The 27,866-nt window shown below is 43.9% G+C and overlaps 1 protein-coding gene across 1 annotated transcript in view; it reads right to left on the bottom strand.

Moving 5' to 3' along the window:
* LOC119939565 (ovostatin-like) overlaps positions 1-27,041 on the bottom strand; it is a 73,369-nt gene extending 46,328 nt beyond the window's left edge. The window contains exons 1-12 of the mRNA XM_038759664.1: positions 26,977-27,041; positions 25,453-25,636; positions 24,332-24,488; positions 13,826-13,878; positions 12,203-12,223; positions 10,693-10,861; positions 9,542-9,626; positions 7,684-7,801; positions 7,457-7,571; positions 4,244-4,353; positions 2,677-2,835; positions 426-656 (exon numbers count right to left, since the gene is read on the bottom strand). Of these exons, the coding sequence (XP_038615592.1) occupies positions 426-656; positions 2,677-2,835; positions 4,244-4,353; positions 7,457-7,571; positions 7,684-7,801; positions 9,542-9,626; positions 10,693-10,861; positions 12,203-12,223; positions 13,826-13,878; positions 24,332-24,488; positions 25,453-25,636; positions 26,977-27,041 (1,467 nt within the window). The remainder of the gene's footprint in view (positions 1-425; positions 657-2,676; positions 2,836-4,243; positions 4,354-7,456; positions 7,572-7,683; positions 7,802-9,541; positions 9,627-10,692; positions 10,862-12,202; positions 12,224-13,825; positions 13,879-24,331; positions 24,489-25,452; positions 25,637-26,976) is intronic.
* Between the last annotated feature and the right edge of the window lie 825 nt (positions 27,042-27,866).

The following is a 27,866-nucleotide window of genomic DNA, read 5'->3' as shown; positions in this document are numbered from 1 at the left end:
AGCTGTCAATCACACAGGATTTTGGCAGATGCTTCCTCCATGGACCTGCTGCCTTCTCTTGGCAACCCAATCGAATGTCAGCATGATTTGCCTGACAGAGCTGTGGCCCAAAATTCTAGTCATTAATACCCTCTTCAAGGGGCTGAAAATGAGGCTGGATTTGAAACACTTCCTCTCACCTGTGAACACGTTATGGGCAAATGTGTCTGCTGATTCTGTTGTACTGTAGTCTCCCAAGGGCTTAGTGCAGTGCTCTGCGCCTAGTAAGCCCTGAATAAATTTGATTAAATGATTCCCGGAGGCAAAGCTGAAAAATCCACCTCAGTTACCAAGCACCACACTGTGGCCACTGCACGGGGATTGGTCTCATATGGGTTTGAAATGCAAAGGGCCTCTGATAGAAAGAAAGGGTCTTCCCGACATACCAAGTAGTAAAAATTCATGCTGCTGGTGGTACTGTCAAAACCCTCTTTGTTTAGGAGGTAATGCACTGTCACCATCTTCTGCTGGTCACATTTCAACTCCTTTTCCTCAGGGACAATCTTCAGGAAGCTGTTGGTCATGGAGTAGAAGCGAGTGATGTAGTAAGTGGCCTCAGGATAGGAAGGCATAACCCAGCCATCGCCGTAGCAATCCTCGTTGGTCTTATAGGTTGCCTAGGCAGAGAATCGAAGTTAGAAATTCATGGTCAATAAACTACTAGAAAGGGGATGAATGTTTCAATGCACGTTGTGTTCTTTGTCCTCAAAAATAGCTTATTAGATACAACCCGAGTGGCCCACCTGTCCTAGAATGGTGGGTGTGTGGAAAATGATTCAAAGATGAGAAATAGGCTTCCTGGGAAAAGTTAATATGGGGGAGAGATGGTCGAGGAGGAGCAGAATAGGTGAGATCACATCAGCCAGGAGAAAGAAGCAACCATTCCCCACTGCTATTATTTATTATTAAGTGATGTCATTTCCGATTCATTGCGACTCCATGGATATACTTTCTCCAGAATGTCCTGTCCTCTGCCGTAATCCGCAACCTTTTGAATTATGGTCTCTATCCCCATTGCTACTGGGGGCTAAAAGCACTATGGGTAAATGGTATATAGGAGACTTAAGGTGTCAAGGAGACAGAAGTTCCTGACAGGAAATGATGAGAGACGATAAAATGCATCAGCCAGGGAGTGAGGAGCATCTCCTCTGGAGAAGCTGGGCATTATGGCAGGTGTTTTTTTCAGGAGATAATTTGGTAGCTCAGGTCTTTTCACTACTGGGCTTCTGTGAGTTATGTCCATTTTTAACCCGTGTTAAAATGATTCTTTAAGCCCAATGAAAGCATATCACTGAGCTCTAGAAATAGTCTGGGGTGAAGTTTTCCCTCTGAGAAACGTACGGTGACCTTGGGTTGGGAAGAATCTATATCCTAATCAGCACTTTAATAAAATCAATAGCATTTATTTTGCAGTTGGAAGAGACCAGCAATGGCCTTGTGGGTAGAGCACAGGTCTGGGATTCAGAAGGACCTGGGTTCTAATCCCAGCTCTATCACTGGTCTGCTGTGTGACCTTGGGCAAGACACTTAAATTCCCTGTGCCTCTGTTACCTCATCTGTAAAATATGTATTAAGATTGTGAGCCTCATGTAGGTAATGAACTGTGTCCAAACTGATTTGCTCATTTCCACCCCAGTGCTTAGTACAGTGCCTGGCACATAGTAAGTGCTTAAAAAACCCCCAAAAGAGTAAGTAAACACTATCCCTACTGTCGAGGAGCTTAAAATTTAGTGGGGAAGAAGGGCACTAAACAAATTTCAGGTAAGAGGAAACAGCAGAATATAAAGATAAGTACATAAGTGCAAAGTGTGTGTTACGAGTGGTGTGGAAGGACTGGAATGTCAGTAATGGGGGAAATAGGGTGGGGAGATGAACGATTAATCAGGGAAGGGTTCTTGGAGGAGGTATGATTTCACGGCCTAGTGGATAGAACATGGGCCTGGGAATGAGAAGGACCTGCCTGCTGTGTGACCTTGGGTAAGTCACTTCAATTCTCTGTTACTCAGCTCCCTCATCTGTAAATGGGAATTAAAGCTCTGAGTCCCATGTGGGACAAGTGATTAGCTTCTATCAACCCCAGGGCTTCGTACAGTGCCTGGCACATAGTAAGAGCTTAACAAATACCACAAAGGAAGTGGTGAAATCAATAGCCTTCTGTCTTGATAGCCTTAAACTTGTCTTCCTAGTACACATCCATCACAGCCTCCTTTTGAGGTAGCATCTTTTTTCCTATCCTTGTGGGAAAGCTGATGCTCTGCACACAGTAAGCGCTCAATAAATACAATTGATGATGATGCCTTTCAATCTCGTCTCCACTGGGCCAAAAACAACCACTTCTGGTCATCTCTCCACAGAGTGCACATTTTCTTCTGATTTTGTGGTACTTATTAAGTGCTTACTATGCTCCAGGTACTGTGCTAAGCACTGGGCACTTAATACAGTGCTCTGCACATAGAAAGCACTCAATAAATATGATCAAATGAATACTTAAATGCAGGATTCTCCCAGGTCTTCATCCCTCTCCAAATTCTCTATGAATTCTCTTGAGCTTTTATGACCATTCGGGTCCAAAATGTGAAGACCCCCTGGACTCTCCCCATCTGGCTCCTCTCCCTACAAGCCCAATGGGTAACTTACCTTCAGGATGACATGTGGGAGCAGAACCTTAGAGGTGTCAACGGAGAACTGAGCAATGCCATCTTTGTCGGTCGTGAAGTTGCCCACATACTTGTCATCCAGGTGCAGTCGGATAACCTCATTTGGGATGGGAGAGTCATTGACCTCCTGCAGCTTGATCTGGAGGGAAGGGAGAGGGCCACAGTCTGAGAAATTTTATAGATGAGGAAACTGAGGCACTGAGAAGTTTAATGACTTGACTGAGGTCACCCAACAGGAGAGTGGCGGAGCCAGGATTCCTCCCTTCTGGGCCTGTGCTCTTTCCATTGGGCCCCCCAAAAACTTTGGGACCCTTTGAATTAGCTGCATACCGATCAATGGTTGACTGACCCCCTGAATCCCGAATCCTGTGGACCATATCTCTCTACCAGGGCTCGAAGAAGAGATTCATTCATTCATTCATTCAATCGTATCTATCGAGTGCTTACTGTGTGCAAAGCACTGTACTAACCACTTGGGAGAGTACAGACAATTACTCTCCCCTGGCTTCAAAGTCTTACTGAAGGCACATCTCCTCCAAGAGGCCTTCCCTGACTAAGTCCCCCTTTCTCTTCTCCCACTCCCTTCTGTGTCACCCTGACTTGCTCCCTTTGTTCATCCCCTGTCCCAGTCCCACAGCACTTATGTATATATATGTATAGGTAACTTATTTATTTATCATAATGTCTATCTCCTCGCCTCTAGACATAAGCTTGTTGTGGGCAATGAATGTGTTTATTGTTGTACTGTATTCTCCCAAATGCTTAGTACAGTGTTCTGCACGCTGTAAGCACTCAATAAATACGATCGAATGAATGAATACTATATAACAATAAACAGATACATTTCCTGCCCATGAGTTTATGGTGCAGATTCAGCTTACAGTCTAAAACTGCTTCTAAAACTCCCTAGCCACCAGTTATCTTCTTAGAAGCCTGATCATCTGCATCCTAGATAATGATAATAATGATAATGATAATAATAATAATAACGATGATGTGGTAATTTGTTAAGTGCCTGTCATGTGCCAAGCACTGAAATAAGTTCTGAAATAGATATAAGATAATCAGGTGAGACTTGGTACCTTTCCCACATGGGGCCCACAGTTTAAGTAGGAGGGAGAATAGGTATTGGATTCCCATTTTACTGATGAAGAAATTGAGGTTTAGGCCACCCACCAGGAGCTTGGGGAAGATGGGATTAGATTAGATGGCATTGAGCCCTTGTGGGTAAGGGCTCAATAGAGAAGCAGCATGACATAGTGGATAGAGCATGGGCCTGGGAATCAGACGGTCATGGGTTCTAATCCCAGATCTGCCACACGCCTGCTGCGTGACCTTGGGCAAATCACTTCACTTCTCTGAGCCTCAGTTACCTCATCTGTAAAATGGGGATTGAGATTGTGAGCCCCACGAGGGACAAGGGACGGTGTCTAACCAGATTTGCTTGTACCCATTCCAGCGCTTAGTATAGTGCCTTCCACATAGTAAGTGCTTAACAAATACCATTATTATTATTATTATATGAGGAAAAGTCTCCTTCCTCTCACCTGCCCAAAGAAAGGCAATCCCTGCTTGTAGACGTAATCCATCCCTTCAAACGACATCCTTGCCACCTTCGATGAGATGTAAATATACTTAGACTCTGTCAGCTGTACACCTGCCGGACAAGGGGAGGAGATTAGATAAAAATGGAAATATTAGTTCCTGGAAAGAGAGTTGAAGCATATATTCCCTTAACCAAAGGCACTTTCCTCTAGGAACACAGGACAAGTCGAACAACCAACTTGTCTCGGAAGGGTGAACTGTGTGGGAGACAAGGAGTTGACAACCTTCTAGACTTCAGGAAGTTTGTCCCTCAAAAGATGCTGACTGACAAGATGGAGAGATGTGGTCTTGTGGGGGTGTATAGGTGTCAACGTGTCATTTCTAGTGCAAGAGTTAAAAGAGAACATGGATTTTATTCATTCATTCATTCAATAGTATTTATTGAGCGCTTACTGTGTGCGGAGCACTGTACTAAGCACTTGGGAAATACAAATCGGCAACATATAGAGACGGTCCCTACCCAACAATGGGCTCACAGTCTAGAAGGGGGAGGCAGATAACAAAACAAAACAAGTAGACAGGTGTCAATACCATCAGAGTATTTTATGGGGTAGGCATAGGGCAGGAGTAGACTGGAAGCTTCTTGTGGGCAAGGATTGCCTCTACCAACTCTATTGTTTTGTACTTTCCCCATCGCTTAGTACAGTGCTCTGCACACAATAAGGGCTCAATTAATATTATTGATTGATGGATGGATTTGACTAGACTGTAAACTACCCCTCTCGACAACAAGTTTGTTATGGGCAGTCAGTCAGTCGATTGTATTTATTGAGCATCTACTATGTGAAGAGCACTGCACTAAATCCTTGGGAGAGTACAACAGTACAATAAACAGACACATTCCCAACCCATAGTGAGTTTACAGGCTAGAGGGAGAGACAGACATTAATGTAAATAAATTACAGATATAATATATAAATTACAGAGCCATGATTCCTCCCTACCAGGCCATGCTTTTTCCATTAGGCTACACAAAAACTACTTTGAAACACTCTGAATAGCTGCATATGGATCCACGGTTGGACTGGTCTGGAACACCCTCCCTCCTCAAAACCACTAGACAATTACTCTCCCTGGAGCCTTATTGAAGGCACATCACCTCCAAGAAGACTTCCCAGACTAAGCCCCACTTTTCCGCATCTCCCACTCTCTTCTACATCCCCCTGACTTGTTCCCTTTGCTCTTCCTCCCACCCCAAGTCCCACAGAACATGTGTATATATCTGTAATTTTATTTACTTGTATTGATGTCTGTTTATTTATATTGGTGTCTGCATCCCCCCATCTAGACTGTGAGCTTGTTGTGGACAGGGATTGTCACTGTTTATTGGTGTATTGTAACTTTTCAAGCACTTAGTACAGTGCTCTGCACACAAATAGACATCAAAACAAATAAATAAAATTACAGTTATATACAGTAAACGCTAAATAAATACGAGTGAATGAAGGACTGGCTCCCTGCATCCTGAATCCTGTCCGCTAATTCTGTTGTATTGTATTCTCCTAAGCACTTACCACAGTGCTCTGCACATAGTTAGTATTCAATTAAATTCCACTGATGATAACACTTATAAGAATGAACAGGTCAAAAAGCCACCATTTTGGGTTCTTTCAATCCTTATTCAAAAGTTTCAGGTCTGACAGAGAACTTGGATAAGTAAGCCTGGAATCTCAGCTCAGAAAGCCATGTGACTGATAAGCCCTCTCGCTCCCTTGGAGTTAACACCTATGATCAGACACACATCTGGCTTGATGAGAAGCAGCATGGCCTAGTGGATAGAGCATGGGTCTGCGAGTCAGAAGGTCGTGGGTTCTAATCCCAGCTCCACCACTTGTCTGCTGTGTGGCCTTGGGCAAGTCTCTTCACTTTTCTCTGCCTCAGTTACCTCATCTGTAAAATGGGGATTAAGACTGTGGGACAGGGACTGTGACCAACTCGAGTTGGTTGGAGTCACCCCAGAGCTTAGTACAATGAATGCCTGGCATATAATAAGTGCTTAACAAATACCACAGTTATTGAAACTCCCAGATTCACCCTACTTACACCTCCAACTTTTAGCTGTCTCTCTGCTATCTCTTCCTCACTGTCTCTGGTTGGTTTCCAAAGTGACCTAGGCACCTCTTCTATAGGTTTGAGTTGCCTAAATTACTAAATTGTCTTAGGCCTTGCCTCCTATTTTTTTTCTATGGTATTTGTTTAACACTGTCTAAGCACTGGGGAGAGATACAATCTCATCGGATAGGATGCAGTTCATGTCGCAAATGGAGCTCACAGTTTAGAGGAGAGGGAGAACAGGTAACTAATCTCCATTTTACAGATGAGAAAACTGAAGCATCAGAAATTAAGTGATTTGCCCAAGGTCAACCAGCAGGCAATAGGCAGATAAGGGATTAGAACCCAGGTCCTCTGACACCTAGGCCCAAGCTCTTTCCACTAGGCTACGCTGCTAACATATCATTTATCATTATCTCTGATTGGTTAGACAGTGCAACCACTTCCTACGGTTACCTTAACTTCACCTGGTCTTATTTGTTAACAAGCACATTGCACTAAGAGCTTGGGAATGTACAATAGGACAGAGTTGGTGGACATGTTCCCTTCCCACAAGGAGCTTGCAGTCTAAAGGGAATAGATTGTTCATTGGTGGACTAGTTAAGTGCTTAGTACAGTGTTTTGCACACAGTAAGCGCTCAATAAATACTATTGGATGAATGAATGGACAACATTTATCTCTTCCCTGTTGGTGAACTATGACACGCAGTGTGACAGTGGATGGAGCCCGGGCCTTGTAGTAAGAAAGACCTGGGTCCTAATCCTAATTCTGTCACGTCTGCAGTGTGATGTTGGGCAAGTCACTTAACTTCTCTGTGCCTTAGTTACCTATCTGTAAAATGGGCATAAAGACTGTAAGCCCCATGTGGGACAGGGACTGTGTCCAACCCGATTTGTTTTATCTACCCCAGCATTTAGTACAGTGACTAGCATATAGTAAGGGCTTAACAAATACCACAATTATTATATCTCATAATAATTATCTCATGATAAGAACTTACTATGTGCCAGGCACTGTACTAAGCATTGTTCTCTATTGCTCTTGAATGCTTAAGTAAGGATTATTTGATTTCTTCTGCCTCTGATTGATTGGCAAGAGATACCTGTTCCAGCCTCCGTAAGGACAGCTTTCGCATTAAGACTCATCCAATATCCAGCACGGTTGAACTCGAAGGGTTTGGTTTCTATGACCTGGGAGACGCAGCCATCTTTCCCTAACTGGAAAGCAAAACAGAGAGAAAGATCTGGCGTTGGCTCTTTTGATTCGCTGTCCCTTCACCGATTCGTGCATTTTCAGTCATGAGTTGAAGGTGTGTATTTTTTCTCCTACCTGGGAGTCGTAATTTCTACAAAGTCCTTCCGGGTTCTTCTGGCAGTTTCCATAGGAATTGTCTCTCCGGCAGACACTAAGCTGGACTCTGCCCTGGACAGGTTGGCCATAGGTATATCTGATCAAGGAAGACACAGAACAAAGTCAAGCCTGGGTACTAAGCCTTTTACCTAATAATGAATAATAATGATGGTATTTGTGAAGCGCTTATTATTGCTTTTGTAAGCACTGTTCTAAGCACTGGGGTACCAATACAAGTTTATCAGGTTGGACGCAGCCCCTGTCCCACTTGGGACTCACAGTCTTAATCCCCGTTTTACAGATGAAGTAACTGAGGTCCAGAGAAGTGAGGTGACTTGCCCAAGGTCACACAGCAGACAAGTGGCAGCCGGGTTTAGAACCCGGTTGCCTGGATGACTCCACGAAGCATCTAAAAAGCACCACAACTAGATCTGACCAATGATTCATCCGTACTGGAGTCTTTCATTTGTGTTCTTTAATAATGAATAATTACGGTATTTGTTAAGTGTTTACTATGCCCTAGACACTGTACTAAATGCTTTAGATTTGCCTCTGGTACTTGACACTCTTCATTTAGGACCTGGGTTCTATAATCCTGGCTCCTCAACTTGTCTGTTGTGTGATCTCGGGCAAGTCACTTGACTTCCCTGTGCCTCAGTGATCTCAGCTGTAAAATGGTCATTAAGACTGTGAGCCCCTTGGGGGACGGGGACTGTGTCCAACACGATCAGCTTGTATGTGAGCCCTCCTTCTAGACTGTGAGCCTGTTATTGGGTAGGGACCCTCTCTATATGTTGTCAACTTGTACTTCCCAAGCACTTAGTACAGTGCTCTGCACATATTAAGCGCTCAATAAATGCGATTGAATGAATGAATGAATGTCCTCCAGCACACAGAACAGCGCTTGACACATAGTAAGTGCTTAACAGATACCATCATTATTACTTAGCAGCTCTTGGGGGTTTTTGTGTCTGTTCTTTTTCCACCTTTAAACTCTTTCCTAGGACCGGGACCATTTCTGATTCTTTTAGATTTCTTTACAGGCCTCCTCCAGAACATGCTCAAATTCTAGAGCGAGTCCATGCAACTCCAAAAGTCGCTTGGAACTATCTTGGCAATGGTGACACTCTGGTTGGAGATTTGATTATTAATAGATGGATTCCGTGCACCATCTAGTGGTTATGTGTAACATACTTGACTTCTGTAAGCAGAGTTTCTCCATTAGTTGTTTTGCTTAGAAAGCAATTCCAGATTTAGGGACTGTTCTTCCGCTAATGTGTGTCTACCTCCACAGAACACAACGTGCTTTTGAAAAAAATGGTTGGGTGAATGCTATAGCACAAGTTTTTCTTCATGCCAGAATATTATTATTATTATTGTTGTTCAAGAGTCATCAAGAACTTTACCCCTATGTTATGAGAGAGCCGAGTCTATCTGATCTCTATTTTATATATCTTTTAGGGTGAAAAACTCATCTGAGGCTAACAAGATTCAACTAGCCGAGGACCTGAAAACAATAAGGTAGGTCGTAAAAGGAAGCGGTCTGCTGGAAAAGAGCACAGTTCAAGGAAAATAAAAAATGAGATGGAGCTTTCTCAGCATTGCAATAAGACCGTTACTGGGGATAGCCTCATAAATCAAGGCTTACCTCTGAGAAAGGCTGTTAATAATTCTGTTCTCTTTCAAATACACCTTTTTGAATTTTATTCTGCTATCAGCAACCTCAGCTATCCCTTCTTATCCCCCTTTTTCTCCCCCTCCTCAGCTTTCCTCCCTCCACCCCTTTCCCTATCTTTCTTTGAATATCTCCCATTCATTAGTCAGAGTTCATACTTACGAGGCACAGACATTTACTTTGAATTCAGGGTCCATGACTAAGACGGTTTTTGGTGCTGTCACAGTCATCTGGAACTTGGGCAGCACTGGGAAGAAAAATCAAGAACCATTAATTTCCCCTTAAACATTCATTAAATCATATTTATTGAGCGCTTACTGTGTGTAGAGAACTGAACTAAAACATCTGAACTCCATCTCACCCTCCTTAGCTTCATTTTTCCTTAAGGGACCAGAAGGTGACCCAGGATTTTTTCCTTGAGATTAATAATTTGACATCCTAAATGGAGATCAAAAGAGTGATAATTCTTTTATTATTATTATTATTATTATATTTGTTAAGTGCTTACTATGTGCCAAGCACTGTTCTAAGCACTGGAATAGATGCAAGGTAATCAGGTTAATCCACATGGGGCTCACAGTCTTAATCCCCATTTTATGGATGAGGTAACTGAGGCACAGAGAAGTTAAGTGACTTGCCTAAGGTCACACAGCAGACGAGTGGAAGAGTCGGGATTAGAACCTTCTGACTCCCAGATCTGTGCACTATCCACTATGACACACTGTCTTCCATTTTTACCCCTGTCCAAGGAAGCAATGAACAGAAGAAGCTATTTAGCAAGCAATGAATGAATGGTGTTTACTGAAGACATACTGTGTGCAGAGCACTATGCTAAGTGCCTGGAAAAGTACAATACAATAGTATTAGTAGATGTGATGCCTGCCCAAAAGAAATTACAGATCGGGAAATCAGCACATTTGTATTAAATTAATGTTATCCATGAAATTAAACACATATTCACAGATCCACAGTTCAAACGTAACCAGTGTGGGTCAGCTGTGATCCCCAAAGGTAGAATTTGCTTTGGATTTCATTTCTATTTTCTGCACCTTGTTCATGGGGAGGAAAATTTCATGGGGGGGAAATTTCAGAGGTGTCTGCAACAGGCAGATGCTTCAGACAGACAGAAGGACAATTCAGATTCCTGCTGTCTCATTAAACTAAGAGAAGAAGGGAAGGGAATGGCATTAATAACTATGGGTGGGACAGAACAATATTCAGAGGGTCAAGGGATTTGGGGCATTTACATAAGCCCTGGAATTTAGTGATTCTTTTTGTGACTAATATAGGGAATATTTACAAAGACCCTTTACCATATTCTTCCACTGTGAACCAATGGTAGGTTTTTTCTCCTGTTGATGTCTCCGCCACAATACTATATTGTCCCAGGATGGGCTCTGAGATTAACTGGAAAGACAGCTGGACGATTCCTTTTGTGGACTTCACGTCAAGCCACTGGAAGATTCTGTTTTGGTCTGGGTCCTGAAAGGGAAAGGCAAACAGTAGTCCAATGTAGTGATTTATTTTTCAGCATTTCGGCCCGGCCTGGCAGAAAAAGCCTGGTTTTGGAAGTCAGAGGACCTGGTTTCTAATCCCGGCTCTGCCATTTGCCTGTATATAACTATGGGCAAGTCACTTCACTTCTCTGGGCCTTGGTTTCTTCATCTGTAAAATGGGGAGTCAATATCTGTCTTAGATTATGAGCTCCGTGTGGGCCAGGGATTGGGTTTGACCTGATTATTTTGTAACTGCCCCAGCTCTAACTACAGTACTTGGCACATACTAAGTGCTTAGTACCACAAATCATTATTATTACTATTATTAGGACTATTATTACTCTTCTGTAGATGCTATTTCTTTTCTTGAGTAGGCCAGTTGTTGACCTCCTGACCCGCTACCCTGCCTCTTAGGTGTTTCATTTTCCAAGCACCTAGTGGAAAGATCCCAGGCCTGGCCGTTAGAAGGGCCTAATAATAATAGTTATGGTATTTGTTAAGCGCTTACTATGTGCCGGGCACTGTTCTAAGCACTGGGATAGATACAGGGTTCTAATCCCAGCTCTTCTAATCCCAGCTCTCCCGCTTGTCTGCTGTGTGACCTCAGGCAAGTCGTTCACTTCTTTGGGCCTCAGTTACCTCACCTTTAAAATGGGGATTAAGACTGTGAGTAACCATGTGGGACATGGACTATGTCCAAACAGATTAGCTTTACCTACCCCAGTGCTTAGAACAGTGTCCAGCACATAGTAAGAGCTTAACAAATACCATAAAAAACCCCCAAACATCCAGGTGCCTTCTGGGATAAGCCAGAAGTCACAGTGGTTTGGATATGGTGCAGCTGATATGGACACATCACTTTTGCTGTTGTTAATAATAATAATTAATAGCTGTGGCATTTGCTAAGTGTTATGTGCCAGGCACTGTACTAAGTACTGGGGTAGATACAAGATAATAGGGTTGGATGCAGTCCCTATCTCACAAAGCACTCACAGTCTTAAGCCCCATTTTACAGATGAGGTAACTGAGGCCCAAAGAAGTGAAGTGACTTGCCCATAGTCATGAAGCAGACAAGTAGCAGACCCAGGATTAGAACCCAGGTCCTTCTGACTCCCAGGTCTGTGCTCTAGCCACTAGATCACACTGCATCTTAGTGAAAGGTGTCCCAGAACTCCTGATCATTTAATCTTTGGCTCCCATTTCTCAGTGAGGTCAAGAACCCAATGACGACCCAACTCTCCCTCCTCCAAATCCTGTGCTGTGTCTGGGAATTGAGAACAGAAGTTGAAAACTCAAGAGCAGTGATTTCAGACTGTAGGTCGCTTACCTGAAGAGTGATTATCGGGTACTGAAAGAAAACAGAAAAACAGGAGATGTAATGACGTAAAAACATCAGCCATTTCCCTTTAGGTGACAAGAGACCAAAGGGGAAAATAGAATTATCCAGCATGCATGATTTCACTAGGAATAGGTGTCATCAAAAAGGGCTATCTCATTGGTTGGGATAATTGTTTAAGGCCTTATATCCTGCTGTTGGCAGGAAATATGTTTGTTATAGTGTTATATTGTACTCTTCCAAGTGCTTAGTACAGTGCTCTGCACATAGTAAGTGCTTAATGAGCATGATTGACTGATTGACACCCAAGGGGGTACTGGCCCTCCCAAAGAGTGGAGCTCTTTAAAGCAACCCCTGGGTGAGCCAATGAAGGAAGGTGGTGAGGAGGTCTGGGAAATTTTGGTGATCTTTCATTCATTTAATAGTATGGGACTCTCTGGGCGGCAGACTGAATGGGATAGAGAACGTAATTGCAAGACTGCCTTAAATCTAAATGGGAGCCCCTCAACTCTCAAGGAAATCTGGTATATCACCTAGTAGTAATAAAATCTCCATCCACCATTGGCAGTGTTTTTAGTTGAACTTGACTTCCTGAGGAAGAGGCCCTTTCATTCAACCACATTTATTGAGTGCTTACTGTGTGCAAAGCACTGTACTAAGCGCTTCTCTGGAGAACTTCAGTGGCAAGATTTACTCCCTGCCCCCAGGGAACGGTGGGGGGATTACATGCCTTGATAAATATTATTAGAAGAAATACTGTTGGATGGATTGAGGGTCCTTTCCAGCTTGATGATCCTGATTCCATGGGGCAAAGCGTATATGCATCCAGGGCTCTCCCAAGTTGTGTATATAATAATAATAATAATAATGACATTTATTAAGCGCTTACTACGTGCAAAGCACTGTTCTAAGTGCTGGGGAGGTTACAAGGAGATCAGGTTGTCCCCAGTGGGGCTCACAGTCTTAATCCCCATTTTACAGATGAGGTAACTGAGGCCCAGAGAAGTTAAGTGACTTGCCCAAAGTCACACAGCTGGCAATTGGAGGAGCCGGGATTTGAACCCATGACCTCTGACTCCAAAGCCCGGACTCTTTCCACTGAGCCACTCCTGCTTCTCCAAGTATATGCCTCCAAGTGTGCCCCAGATGTGTATACCTCCCTGGCTTTCCTAGATGTGTACACTTTAAGGGCTCCTTAGATGTGGATACCTCCAGAGGCCTCCCCCCACCTCGAATTTTCCCCACCTTCAGGGCTCCCCCAGCTATGGATATGTTCAGGGACCACCCCCCAGTAAGATGCATACACCCTTCCACCAGAGCTCTCCAAGATGTATATACCTCCAACCACCCCCAGCATGTGTACAACTCCAGGGACACCCTCCAAATGTCTTCACCTTTAGAGAACCCCCCCTCCATGCATACCCCTCAAGGGATTCCTCAGATGTGCCTCCAGAGCCTTTCCCTGGCTTATGTACATCTCCAGGGCTCCCTTAGGTAGGTATATCCAAGAATTCACTCAGACCAAAACCCAGACCATTTGAAGCAGGGACTAAGAGGGGATTAGGGGTCTGAACCTCCCTTGGTGGAGTCCAGCACCCAATCAGTGCCACTCACCGTCTCCTCAACGGGTTTGAACTCGGAGTCCAGAGCCACAACTCGAAACAGCACTGGAGAAGGAAGGAGAAGTTTATGAGTTGGTGGTGTTATCCGGTGATGGTACGACCAGCAGACACTCTGAGTTTGAACCCTTGATGATGAAGATGATGAGTACTAAGCACGTAGTACAGTGTTTTGCATGCAGAAAGTGTGCAATAAATTCATTCATTCATTCATTCAATCGTATTTTTTAGGTGCTTATTCTGTGCAGAGCACTGTAATATATGCTTGGGAAAGTACAATACAATAACGGTGACATTCCCTGCCCACAGTGAGCTCACAGTCTAGACGGGGGGCGACAGACATCATTCATTCATGCATTCAATCATATTTATTAGGCGCTTACTGTGTGTAGAGCAGTGTACTAAATGCTTGGGAAAGTACAATAGAGAAGCAGCATGGCTCAGTGGAACGAGGATGGGCTTGGGAGTCAGCGGTCATGGGTTCAAATGCCAGCTCCACCAATTGTCAGCTGTGTGACTTTGGGCAACTTACTTAACTCCTCTGGGCCTCAGTTACTCATCTGTGAAATGGGGATGAAGACTGTAAGCCCCAAGTGGAACAACCTGATCACCTTGTATCCTCCCCAGTGCTTAGAACAGTGCTTTGCACATAGTAAGTGCTAAACAAATGCTATTATTATTATTATTATTATTATTACAATACAACAATGAACGGTGGCAGTCCCTGCCCACAATGAGTTCACAGTCCAGAGGGGGGAGACTGACATCAATACAAATATATAAAATGCCAGGTATATACATAGGTGCTTTGGGGCTGGGGCTGGGACTGGGGGGAAGGGCAAGTCACTTAACTTCTCTGTGCCGCAGTTACCTCATCTGTAAAATGAGGATTAAAAATGTGAGCCCCACATGGGACAACCTGATTACCCTGTTTCTGTCCCAGCACTTAGAATAGTGCTTGGTGCATAGTAAGTGCTTAACAAATACCATAATTATAATTATTATTAAGAACAAAGGGAGCAAGTCAGGGAGACACAGAAGTCAATACGACACTAAACAGACACATTCTCTGGGCCATGTTGCTTCTGACATTCATTCATTCAATCATATTTATTGAGCGCTTACTGTGTGCAGAGCACTGTACTGCGCTTGGGAAGTACAAGTCAGCAACATACAGAGACGGTCCCTACCCAACAACGGGCTCAGTCTGGAACATTCCCTTGTAACCTTCTGCTCCAGTTTAAGGAAGCTGAGCATGGATGAAAGGGTTAGGGTAAAAAATTCCCAACCGCTTACCACCAGGTGCTTGGGGACCCCAAATTTTTGGGACTCCCCCTCACCACCCAGCCCACTCTGCAACGCTTCCCCCACAGGACTGTGGCACCTTGAGAAAATTTAGATCATGAGAGGGTTAGCTTAGCTTTTCTTTTCACTGGGATGGGCTGGAGGAATAGAGAGAAGATGGGTCACCTGCCTCTCAGAGCAGTCTTACAGAGCAGCGCTTGTGGCCTAGTGAGTAGAGCACGGGCCTGGGAGTCAGAAGGATCTGGGTTCTAATCCCGGCTCTGCCATTTGTCTGCTGTGTGACCTCGGATGAGTCACTTCACTTCTCTGGGCCTCACAATCCTCATCTACAAAATGAGGATTAAGATTGCGATCACCATGTGGGACAGGGATTGTGTCCAACCTGATTATCTTGTCCTTACCCCAGCACGAAGAACAGTGCCAGCAGCCTAGTAAGTGCTTAACAAATACCATAAAAAAATGGTGGTTGGCTATTTTGAATATTTGGTTGTTTATTGTTCTTATGTTTGTCTTTCCCTGGAGATGATAAAAATACTAGTAAGTATATATGTCAAAACTAAATGAAGATGATTGAATTGGCTAGGAATTTCTCTTCATCACGTGAACCTTCTCTCCATTACACAGATGAATGAGAGTACTGTTATTTTCTAGTGCCACATTTCACCTTCGATTTTCTGTTGCATCGTACTCTTCCAAGCGCTTAGTACAGGGCTCTGTACATAGTAAGCCCTCCATAAACACCATTGATGATTGACAAATTGATTGATTCAGGGATTAGAGGAAGATTAGGGGACCAATCACAACTGGGTAGTCGTTCATTCACTCTTTCAATCATATTTATTGAGCGTTTATTGTGAGCAGAGCACTGTACTAAGCCCTTGGAAAATACAACTGGGCAACAGAGACAATCCCTACCCAACAGAAACTCTTCATCATAGACCTCTAACTCAGAAGAGGTCTGGAGAGGCATAAGGGTCTAATCCTGAGACGTTAAGTGGTGCATCTGGAGGTAGGACACAGAGACAGGGGTACAACAAAAGAGGTGGAAAGTTTCAGAGCCCAGAGGGAATGTTAAAAAGTTTGAACATTTCTCAGTTTCTATTCTCCCCGTTGTTGGGTAGGGACCGTCTCTACATGTTGCCGACTTGTACTTCCCAAGTGCTTAGTACAGTGCTCTGCACACAGTAAGTGCCCTATAAATACGATTGAAAGAATGAATGAATAATGCCATCTGGGGCTTTACTCCACTCCCGATCAATAAATCAATCAGTTATATTTACTGAGCACTTACTGTATGCAGAGCACTGGGTTAGGCATTTGGGAGAGTACAAATACAACAGAGTTGGTAGACACATTCCCTGCCCACAAAGAGCTTATCTAGAATCCCAATGTTCAATAGACATGTTTTTTTTCCTGCGGCTGTAACACTTGCTCATTTTTGATTGGGAGGGGAGAAAGCCTGGGACATAAGAGGTCAAAAAAAAGTTTGATGCTGCCACGATGGGAGAAGAAACTCATGTAGAGTACAGGCAAGAAGCAGGTGAGACTCAGGAAGGCAATCCAAAAATGTTGCTCAAATCCCTGTTCCAACTATAGCATGAATTGTGGATGACACTCTAGCCAAAAACCCTAATTTAAAGCCCATTCTGGGTTTTAGAAAAACCTGTTTCCTCCTCTGTCAAATTAATCAGTCGATCAGAGGTATTTATTAAGTGCGTACTATGTGCAGTACACTGCACTAAGTGCTTGGGAAAGTACAATACACAGAGTTAATAGTTGCATTTCCTAAATATGATGATGGTATTTGTTAAGTGCTTACTATGTGCCAAGCACTGTTCTAGCGCTGCGGTAGATACAAGGTAATCAGGTTGTCCCACATGGGGCTCACAGTCGTAATCCCCATTTTACAGATGAGATAATTGAGGCACAGAGACGTTAAGTGATTTGTCCAAAGTCATACAGCTGACAAGTGGCAGAGCTGGGATTTGAACCCACAATCGCTGACTCCCAAACCCATGCTCTTTCCACTAAGCCACGCTACTTCTCTATCTGATACCTGATGTCGCTGATCCTACTCAGTGCTTAGAGAAGCAGCGTGGCTCAGTGGAAAAAGCCCAGGCTTAGGAGTCAGAGGTCATGGGTTCTAATCCAGCCTCTGCCACTTGTCAGCTGTGTGACTTTGGGTATGTCACTTTACTTCTCTGTGCCTCAGTTACCTCATCTGTAAAATGGGGATTAAGACTTTGAGCCCCATGTGGGATAAACTGATTACCTTGTATCCCCCCAGCACTTAGAACAGTGCTTGGCATATAGTAAGCACTTAACAAATGCCATCATTATTATTAATACAATGTTTGGTACACAGACTGTGTCTGTGATAATTGCTATATTGTACTCTACTAAGTGCCTACTACAGTGCTCTACACACAGTAAGCATTCAATAAATATGATTGACTGACTAGTAAATGTCTAACAAATAATAATAATAATAATAATACTGTCCCCGTTGGAAGCCCTTCCATAAGAAATCAGTTTTAAGCTGGATTTTGGTCATGAAAGAAATTTCTAAAATCAGCAGCCGACAAATGTTTCATCAAGCAACATGGCCCAGTGGAAGGAGCATGGGCCTAAGAGTCGGAAGACCCGGGTTCTAATCCCAGCTCTGCCAAAGTGCCTGCCGTGCGACCTTGGGCACATCACTTCACTTCCCTGGGCCTCAGTTTCCTTAACTGCAAAATGGGGATTCAATACCTGTTCTCCCTCCAACTTAAACTGTGAGCCCCTTGTGGGACATTGACTGTGTTCAACCTGATAATTTGTATCTACCCCAGGGTTCAGAACAGTGCTTGACACATAATAAGGCTTAAGAAATACCATGTAAAACAAATAAATAATAACAACAAACATAACAAAACACCAGCTTGCCTGCTCCCCAGGGAGAGAGTGAGGCATTAAAATGAACAGAACCAACATTTTCCTTTCACTCTGGGTAAAACTTAACACCAATGCCCCCCACACCCCCATTAACAAATTCTGGGTGGCTATTTCTAAAGGGAGGCTTGGAAGTGGCCTCGGATGACAGATTTATAATAACAATAATTATCGTATTCGTTAAGTGCTCACTATGCCCTAAGCACTGAGGTAGATAAATGGGTCTCACAGTCAAAGAGGCAGCGAGAACAGGAGGTTAATCCTCATTATACAGGTGAGGAAACTGAAGCAGAGAAAAATTCCAGTCAGACCAACAGAGAGAGAGAGAGAGAGAGAAAGAGAGAGAGAGTGAGATCTTTGAAAGACCAGAAAATCAGAAGCACCAAGTCTGGACTTGTGTGTAGGAAGATGTAAGGAGCCCTCATGAAAGTGATTATCTCATAAGTCCATCTGCCTCTTTGTCTTTAAGTCTTGATGCCCTGAGGTTGCTTTCCAAAGCAAGTGAGTTCACTTTCCTTCCCACACAGACTCTGAAATCAGGAGGGCTGTTCAATCCATGCAGCTTTAAAAAGAAGGTCAATGGGAAAAACTAAGGAGGAATTGGAATTGTTCAGCCTGGAGAAGGAAAGGCTAAGGGGGAAATAAGTTCTGGAGAAGGCACTGGCCATTATTTTTCATGCCCACAGAGGAATGAACAAGAAGCGGAAACTTCAGCAAGAGAATTCAGGAAGAGAAGAGTTTCGCTTCAGTCAGGGTGATTAAATCCAGTTTGGGCTCTAAGGAAAAGTCTTAAATTTTCCTCCTTGGGACTCATGGAGGCAGGGGGCTGGATCAAATGACCCTCTTTGTTGTTAATTCTCCATCTTTTTTGTTAAAATGACATGAAGGGCACTGCTGTTGGGTATTCTAAGAATATCTTGAATCCAATGAAAGGACCTAGTGGATAGGATTGGATCTACTTTGTAGCTTTGCTTTCCTCTGGGATGATGGGAAAAGTCAGACAGGACACTTTCAAATCTGACTGGAGTGATTTAAAGATCATGAAGCCTGAAATCCTAGGTGAGCTTATCAGGGATTGTCTCCATTTGTTGCCAAATTGTACTTTCCAAGCACTTAGTACAGTGCTCTGCACACAGTAAGTGCTCAATAAATGCGATTGAATGAATGAAATGCAACTGACTCCAGTGCAATCATCAGAGCTCTGGTCCATGGATGGGGAGGTCAGATTGGGAGTACAGGTCTGTGAAAACAAGAGATCTTTGATGCTTGTCCTGTCACTGCTGAAACTGCAAAAATCACACCTGCAGTGTTGTCATCTCAATTAATGGCTGGTATTTGTCAAGTGCTTACAGTGTGATGAGCACCGTACGAAGAAAAGCTGCATGGCCTAGCGGAAAGAGCATGGGCTTGGGAGTGAGAGGACATAGGATTCTAATTCCGGCCCTGCCACTTGTCAGCTGTGTAACCTTGAGCAAGTCACTTCACTTCTCTGGGCCTCAGTTACTTCATCTATAAAATGGAGATTAAGACTGTAAGCACCCCGTGGGAGAGGAACTGTGTCCAACCTAACTAGCTTGTATCTACCTCAATTGGCACATAATAAGCACTGAACAAAAACCATAATTATTAGTACTTGTCTCCAGAAGGATTCTGATTAAAATCTTCCAGACGATGGGAAAGAAATGAAACATTTCAATACACTTGAGGATTAGGCCTTTCCTTGCTTGTAGATTTCTGCCTTCATACACAGATTCTTTATCCAAGGATCTGACTGGAGAAGTGACTGTCTCAAATATCAGACCAAAAGCCAGGCCATCGCATTTTGGGCTGGTTTTCTATGCTTTAAAATGCCTCATTCACCTCAGGGGTGGAGGACATGTTTGGAAGGTCATTGTCAGGTTTCTGCCATCTTTATTTCTCTTGGTCTGTAGATGGTCCATGTAGTGGTGTGGTGGTAATGGATAAAAGAAAGAAAGCTTCTATTTGAGCAAAAGGCCTTAATTTGGTGGCCATCAGCAAATCCCTAGATCCCTTGAGCTTTGGCTTTCCCACTGCTGTTGGGAAGCTTCCTCTAGACTGTAAACTCATGGTGAGTGGGGAATGTGTATTCCAACTCTGTTGTATTGTACTATCCCAGGGGCTTAGTCCAGCATTCCACACACAGCAAGCACTCAATAAATACCTTTGATTGACTGAATGATGTCATGATACACCATTTTGGTACAATCATGAGGAGCTGCAAGGTGCAGTTATTGCACTTCTTGGTGGGCTGCAAGTAGTTTTTTTGAATGGTTGAACGGTTATCATCAAACCTGTCTTGTTGATTCTATCTCACCCTCCTCAGCATCCTGATTGGTGCCCGGTAGAGAATTGTCCATTGCCTGTTGCTGTCGCTACTCAAAGACGGGATTTTTTGGTCCAAGAGGGTGCTGATGGTAACTTAAGGACTGTTGCAAGTTTCTAGATTCTTCCTAAGCTTGTTATTTGATGACTGACTACCTCCTTTGATGCACTGGTGACAGACTCAATGATCCGTTGAACACTGAACCCCTTGATGATGACAGTGGTCATTATTAAGCCCTGACTATGTGCTTAGCACTTGGGTAGATACAAGATAGATTGGACACAATCCCTGTCCCACATAGAGCTCAAGGTCTAATCGGGCGAGAGAACAGATATTTAATCCCCATTTTTCTGATGCAGAAACTGAGGCCCAGAGAGGTTTAGTGACTTGCCTAAAGTCACTAGCAGGGCAGGTGGCAGAGCCAGGATTAGAATCCAGGTCTTCTTTCTCCCAATCCCATGCTATTTCTACAGCCCCTGGCTTAGTTGCATGATTTCTGAAAATTTCAGGGTCAACTGACAGATATTAATAAAATTTACCTAGTGGCAGTCTGCTTTTCTGTTATGTGGGAGGCAGGAAGTGGTGATTAGGAGCTGAGCAGAAATTAACCATTGTTATTTATTCATTCAATTGTATTTATTGAGCACTTACTGTGTGCAGAGCACTGTACTAAGCACTTGATTTAGATTTCCAATCTCAGATTGAAGTCTAATGACTCTTTTTAAGCAGCTTGGTCTAGTGGAAAGAGCACAGTCAGGAGACCCAGGTTCTACCCCGGCTCCACCACTTGCCCGTTGTGTGACCTTGGCCAAGTCATTTTACTTCTGTGGGCTTCTGATTCCCCATCTATAAAGTGGGGATTCAATATCTATTTCCCTCTCCTTTAGGTTATGAACCCAGTTTGGAACAGGAACAGTGTCCAATCTGAGTATCTTCTATCTATCCCAAGGCATATAGTAAGTGTTTAACAAATTATCATTATGATTTTTTCCAAAATATATCAATCCTCCCCTGTACTCTAAGTCACCTATGATGACTAATTGTCACAGATTGGAGTTGTTACAATGCACAGTTCCAGATCCTTAAATAATTGATCTTTGTTTCTGTATTGTTGCTGAGTAAAATGATGATAATGGCAAAACATTTAGGTTTTAGAGACAGGCACAAAGACATCATCATACCCCTGGGCAGAATTGGAAGACCAAAGTCTTAAGAACAGTCTGATAGAATTCCCAAACCCTAGTGATTCCATTCTGAGGAGGAGGTGGTGACAGACAGGTGTTGTGGGGTGGAGGGAGGGGTGCCTCACTGGAAGGAAGTGTTTCCAGAAACTGTCTTTGTGAGCCACGCTTCATCTGGAGATCTAGGTTTACTCACAGTTGCGATGTTGACTCTATTTCTAGCCAGACCAGGATTTATACCTGCCCCAGTTTTGTTTTTGGTTTTAATGGTATTTATTAAGCCCTTACTAAGTGTGTAGCACTGTACTAAGCACTTGGGAAACTACAATAAAATGGAGTTAGTTGACACCCGCCCTGCCCAAATGAGATTTGTTAATCGCTTACTATGTGCCAGGCACTTGTCCAAGTGCTGGAGTAGATACAAGGTTGGACACAGTCTATGTCCCAGAAGGGGCTCAAAGGTGTAATCCCCATTTATACAGATGAGGAAACTGAGGCACAGAGAAATGAAGTGACTTGCCCAAGGTCACACAGCAGACACATACAGCAGAGCTTACAGTCTAGAGGACTGTGGGATAACTACTGTTATTCTTGTCAAGCAGCATTGTGATGTGTCACCATGTCATCACTGTTTTCCTCTTATTCATTAGGTTTCTATTTGCTGTTGTGCCACAAGATTAAAACTGGCCAGGCATAGTTCTCCGGTGAGCCAGTCTTGAGTTTGGCGAGGAGGAAGAGAAGCCATGTGGCTAGTGGAAAGAGCATGGGGCTGGGAGTCGGAAGGCCTGGCTTCTAATTCCGGATCCACTGTTTGACTGGTGTGCTAACTTGGGGAAGTCACTTAACTTCTTCATCTGCATAAATGGAGATTAATTATCTGTTGTCCCTCTCTCAAACTGTGAGTCCCATGTGAGACAGGGACTGTGACTGATTGAATTGTACTGTATCTGTCCTTGTGCTTGGCACATAGTAAACACTTAACACATACTGCAATTACTACGTTGTTTTTCCAACATCTTTTCTAGCTCCTTCTCAACTTATAAGCTCCTTGTGGGCAGCCATTTTGTCTACCAACTCTGTTGAAGTGCTTGGCATACAGCAGGTACTCAGTAAATGTAATTGACTGATTAATTGATTTAGCCATTCTTCAATGTTGCCCCAAGAGTTTGTTCTGTAAAGACTCCTGTTAAGGAAACCTGGGGTGGAGTAGTCTGAAGCCACAGACAGGCCCACAACTGTTTCTCTTGACACTGCATCGCAGTGTATCCAGACAGGCTCCCATTGTTGAAATAACACTCCCTAATTCTGCTTTTGTGCTCTAGCCAAAACATGTCATGAAAACTTGCAGCATGGCAGAACTGCGTGTGCAGATCTAGGTACACCTGCTGACTTTATTTTAAGGTCACAACTTGAAAACAATGACCATAAGGTAGGAATGAGCTGACCAGAGGGTATTTGGCAACAAAGTTTTTCTCTTGCCAGGTAGATATCCCTAGAAAGGAAGCTAGATTCCCCTCAGTACACAAGAGGAGAATCAATGATAATGGGATACCTGAACAGCTGCTTTGTGGGTATCCAAAATTGGACAGGCAAAAACAAGAGGGGCAGAGGAAGAATTTGAAGTATGTAGCAAGAAAAGCCTCTGTCTCCCCCTCTAGACTGTGAGCTCGTTGTGGGCAGGGAATATGTCTGATTGTTGTTGTAGCGTACTCTCCCAAGCACTTAGCACGCAGTACGTGCTCAATAAATACGAGTGAATGATTGAATGAATTAACGATGCCAGTTCCAGCTGAAAAAAGGGAGAGAACTGTGGCAGGTGGACAGTACGGCTTACTGCTTTCAAGGAAGGGCCAGCTCTTTTTGAGCAGAAAGTTTAAGAGGATTATGAGACAAGGAGGAAAAAGTGAAAACAGTGCCTTTTGTTGCCAACAACAAATGCAACAACAGATTGATATCCCTGAACAGAAGCTGTTCTCTCTTTTCCAGGGAGCTTTATACTAAAAACAGCACCACGACCTAGTTGGACGAGCACGGGTCTGGGAGACAGAGGACCTGGGTTCTAATCCTGGCTCTGCCAGATGTCTGCCCAAGGTCAAGTCACTTAACTTCTCTGTGCCTCAATTGACTCATCTATAAAATGGAGATTAAATCCCATTCTCTTCTATTTGGACTGCAAGCCCCACATGGGGCAGGGACTGTGTCCAACCTGGTAAAATTGAATCTACCCCAGCGCTTAGAACAGCGCTTGTAGCATAGTAGGCATTTAACAAGTACCATTATAACTATTAATATTATTGTTGATATTATTATTATTTAGACAGCACACCAATGCTGTAGGGTCTAACACAAGAACCACGTTGCTAGGGGTCACCCTTATTGTGGTCCCTTGGTATCATCCATGGGTTTGGTAAATAAAACTCTTGTGAGAATTTTGTAATGAGTTTCACCCTTGCCTATCTATCTGCTTGTTGCATCTACAGTGCTGGGGAAACAAGACGGGTAGAGGCAAGAGATCTCAAGGAGGTCACACATCTACCAGCTCTATCAATCAAGGCCTTCACATAGGTGACTTGGTCCTGAAATCTTTGTGAAAAGATGGAAACCCGTCTTGTTGATTGTGGGAGCTTCAATCATCATCATCACCATCATCATCATCGACATACTCCTGCCCGGATAAATTCTTCTTGAGAAAATGCATTGACAAAACTGGACCCAAAATACAATCTTGATAAACGCTCACCTTTTTGCCCAGGTTTATAGATGGGCTTGTCGGACTGCACAAAAATCGCCCTCTCGATTTTGCGGATAGCGACAGATCTTCTCTCTTCCAGGTTGAGGGTGTTTCCTTTAGCTGAGAATGTAATAAAAGCCAGGGGATCCGGGTGTGCCTCAGGGACCTATGGAATGAACAAATTGGGTAAGAGAGGTTGTATACTGGCACTTTTTTGGTGAGCCTATTTCCTACCAGGAGCCTCACAGTCTTTGATCCAAATCCAAGAAAATTCCTTCCCTGACCTCACCCATGAGTGGATTTCTTGGATTACCTCTTGTCCTTTGCTCTCCTCTTCCCTATAGCTGTCTCTTTTCTTATTTTACCATTATTTTCTAGCTTCCCAGTAGAAATTCCTATAACAGATTTGGAAGCTCTCTCCTTGCTCTCCTTTCTCCCCTCCCTCCTTTCTCTCTTTCTCTTTTTCTCCCTTTCTTTTTTCTCTCTTCCTCCCTTCCTTCTTTTTTCTTTTTCTTTCTTTCTTCCTTTCTTTCTTCCCTTCCTCTCCCTCCCCATCTCTCTTCTCTTTCTCCCCCTCCCATTCTTTTATCCCCTTCCTCCCCCTCCCATTCTTTTATCCCCTTCCTCCCCAGTTATTCTCTCCTTCCTCCCACATCACTCTCTCTCCCCTCCCTCTTCTTCCTCTTCCTCCCCATCTCCTTCTCATCTTCCTACCATATCCTTCTTTCTCTCTTCCTGCTACCTTTCTCTCTCTCCCCCCTTCCTCCATCTCTCTCCCCTTTTTCCTCATCCTGCTCTCCTTCTCTCCCTATTCCCTCCCAATCTCTCTCTCTTCTCCCTCCCCCCTTTCTCTTGTCTCTCTTTCTCTCTCCCTACCCCACTTACCACATCTCCAGATTTATTTCTAAAATCTCAGAGCCAAAAAAGACCAAAAATATCATGTAGTTCCCTTCTCTTTCCCATCCTGCAACTTGTTTCAGGCTAAACTCTATTTTGGAAAAACATTTCTCAAGAGAAGGCAATTCCACAGTATTTATTGAGCACTTACTGTTTGCAGAGCATTGCATCCCAATCCCTTACCCTTCCACAGTTTCCCTTTGCTCTAGCATAAGTGGAAATCAATACTTTACCAGGAAGCTGCCACATTTGAAGAAGTTCTTCCCCGCCACAGTCTCCTCAAAGATCTTTGTGGAAGCCCCTTGATAGTACAGCACGGCGCTCAGGGACACAGATTCGGGGAGGTTAAAGAGCTGGATGCAGGCTTTGTCCAGCGAGCCACTCTGGAGGACGGAGGGGACCAGCAGGACATATTGCCTGTTGAAAGGTCAGACAATGGCTTAATCCATGGAAAATGAAGAAGCCACAGACTCTATTGGCTCAATGACTCAAGGGCCATCAGGATAAGTGGAAAAATATTATAGATTTTAGGGCTGGGTCAGTGATTTGCGTGCTAGTGACTCCAGGGTCACACCTTGGCTGTAATGTGGTTTTGGATAGCCCAGTCAGTGAGTGCCCCAATTTTTTTAAAAATGATCTTTGTTAAACATTTGCTATTTGCTAGGCACTGCTCTAAGCATTGGGTAGGTACAAGCTACTCAGGTTAGTCACAGTCCTGGTCCTCATGGAGTTAACAGTCTTGATCCCCATTTAACAGATGAAGTAACTGAGGCATAGAGAAATGAAGTGACTTGCCCAAGGTCACACAGCAGACAAGTGGAGGAGCCAGGATTAGAACCCAGGTCCTGCTGACTCCCAGGACCGTGCTCTATCTACTAGGCCATGCTGCAACGTGGCTCAGTGGAAAGAGCTCAGGCTTTGGAGTCAGAGGTCATGAGTTCAAATCCCAGCTCCGCCACATGTCAGCTGTGTGACTTTGGGCAAGTCACTTAACTTCTCTGTGCCTCAGTTACCTCATCTGTAAAGTGGGGATTAAGACTGTGATCCCCCTGTGGGATAACCTGATCACTTTGTAACTGCCCCAGCACTTAGAACAGTGCTTTGCACATAGTAAGTGCTTAATAAAAGCCATTAGTATTATTATTATTCTCTGTGCCTCAGTTACCCCATCTGTAAAATGGGGATTAAGATTGTGAGCCCCATGTGGGACAACCTGATCACCTTGTAACCTCCCCAGCGCTTAGAACAGTGCTTTGCACACAGTAAACACTTAATACATGCCATTATTATTATTATTATTGTGAAATCCCAGTACAACAACCTCCAATCGCTTCTTCCCAACTCCTCTCCCCAGGCTCTTTCAGAGCAGTTCATTTCAGCTCAATCATTCATTCAATCATATTTATTGAGCGCTTACTATGTGCAGAGCTCTGTACTCAGCGCCTGGGAGAGTACGATACAACCTGCTTTCACACCTCTCTTCTGAGCTCCCTCACCAGCTCCATTCCCCAGATAGCCATGAGACCATCACATCCAGGACACAGACACTTCCCAGTGAGCAAAGACTCAGGGTGTCTCTCCTGCCAAGAGGAGGGCGATACCCAAGTTTGGCTATCTCAGATTGCTCTGCAAAATTCTTGAACAGGGTCATGGGCCTCTAGGGCCAGAGACCTAGATGGTATTCAAAACCACATTTGAGTGAAGAGAATCTTGGCTGGCAAACACAAGGAGGGGGAAGAACCTGGGCACATGCTTACGTCTCAGGAGCCTGGCAAGACGTCAAGTGAAGGAGACAAACGCCCCACAGAATCTTGATCCACATCTTGGTCCAGGGAGAAAGAGAAGGGGGAGAGTGAAGAATCCCCCTCTTAGAGCCAGTCAGCAATGCTCCTGGGGTCTTGGGCACCAACTCAACTCGGCACAGAAAGAAGGCTGAATGCTTTCAGCAGCAGAGAGCAGTTCCTTCCCTCTTCCTCAATGACCCTTTCTCCTCTCAGCTGCTGGATTTATAAATCCCCAGTGGGGGTGTGGCTCAAATACTCTTTTGCATTTTGGAAGTTACCCTGAAGCCACGGTGTGTCATGCTTAGGCAAACCTCTCATTAGCAAAGTCATATTATTCCTGAAGGCTTGGGTTGAGGCAGGATTTCCCTCTGAATTCCCCAATTATCCCCTCTTCTCCCCAGCTCCCTCTCCCTTCTTTGTCTGTGCCCTTGGATCTGCGACCTTTGAATATTTGGTATTCGCTCCACCCTCAACCTCGCAGCACTCATGTAACATGTCCTTAAATTGTATATTATAAATTATTTCTATTAATGCCTGTCTCTCTCTCTAGACTGTAAGCTCATTGTGGGAAGGGAACAGGTATGCCAACTCTCTTATCTTGTACTCTCCCAAATGCCTAGGACAGTGCTCTGCTCCTAGTAAGTGCTCAATAAATACCATTGATAATAATGATGATGATGATTTCCTCTTCCAGTTCCTCGTGAGAAGGTCACTGACCCACCACCATGTTTGCAGTCTTTGGTACCCAACTCAAACCTGAATTCTGGGCCCCTGTTGCTGCTGGGTAGTGATTACTCATCTCTTAATAATAGTAATAATAATAATAATTGCGGTATTTGTTTAGTGCTTTCTTTGGGCAAAGT

The sequence above is a fragment of the Tachyglossus aculeatus genome, chromosome 17 (assembly GCF_015852505.1).
Source record: "Tachyglossus aculeatus isolate mTacAcu1 chromosome 17, mTacAcu1.pri, whole genome shotgun sequence".
Taxonomy (NCBI): Eukaryota; Metazoa; Chordata; class Mammalia; order Monotremata; family Tachyglossidae; genus Tachyglossus; species Tachyglossus aculeatus.
The sequence above is the reverse complement of the archived record's forward strand: the minus strand, read 5'-3'. Positions and strand labels throughout refer to the sequence as shown.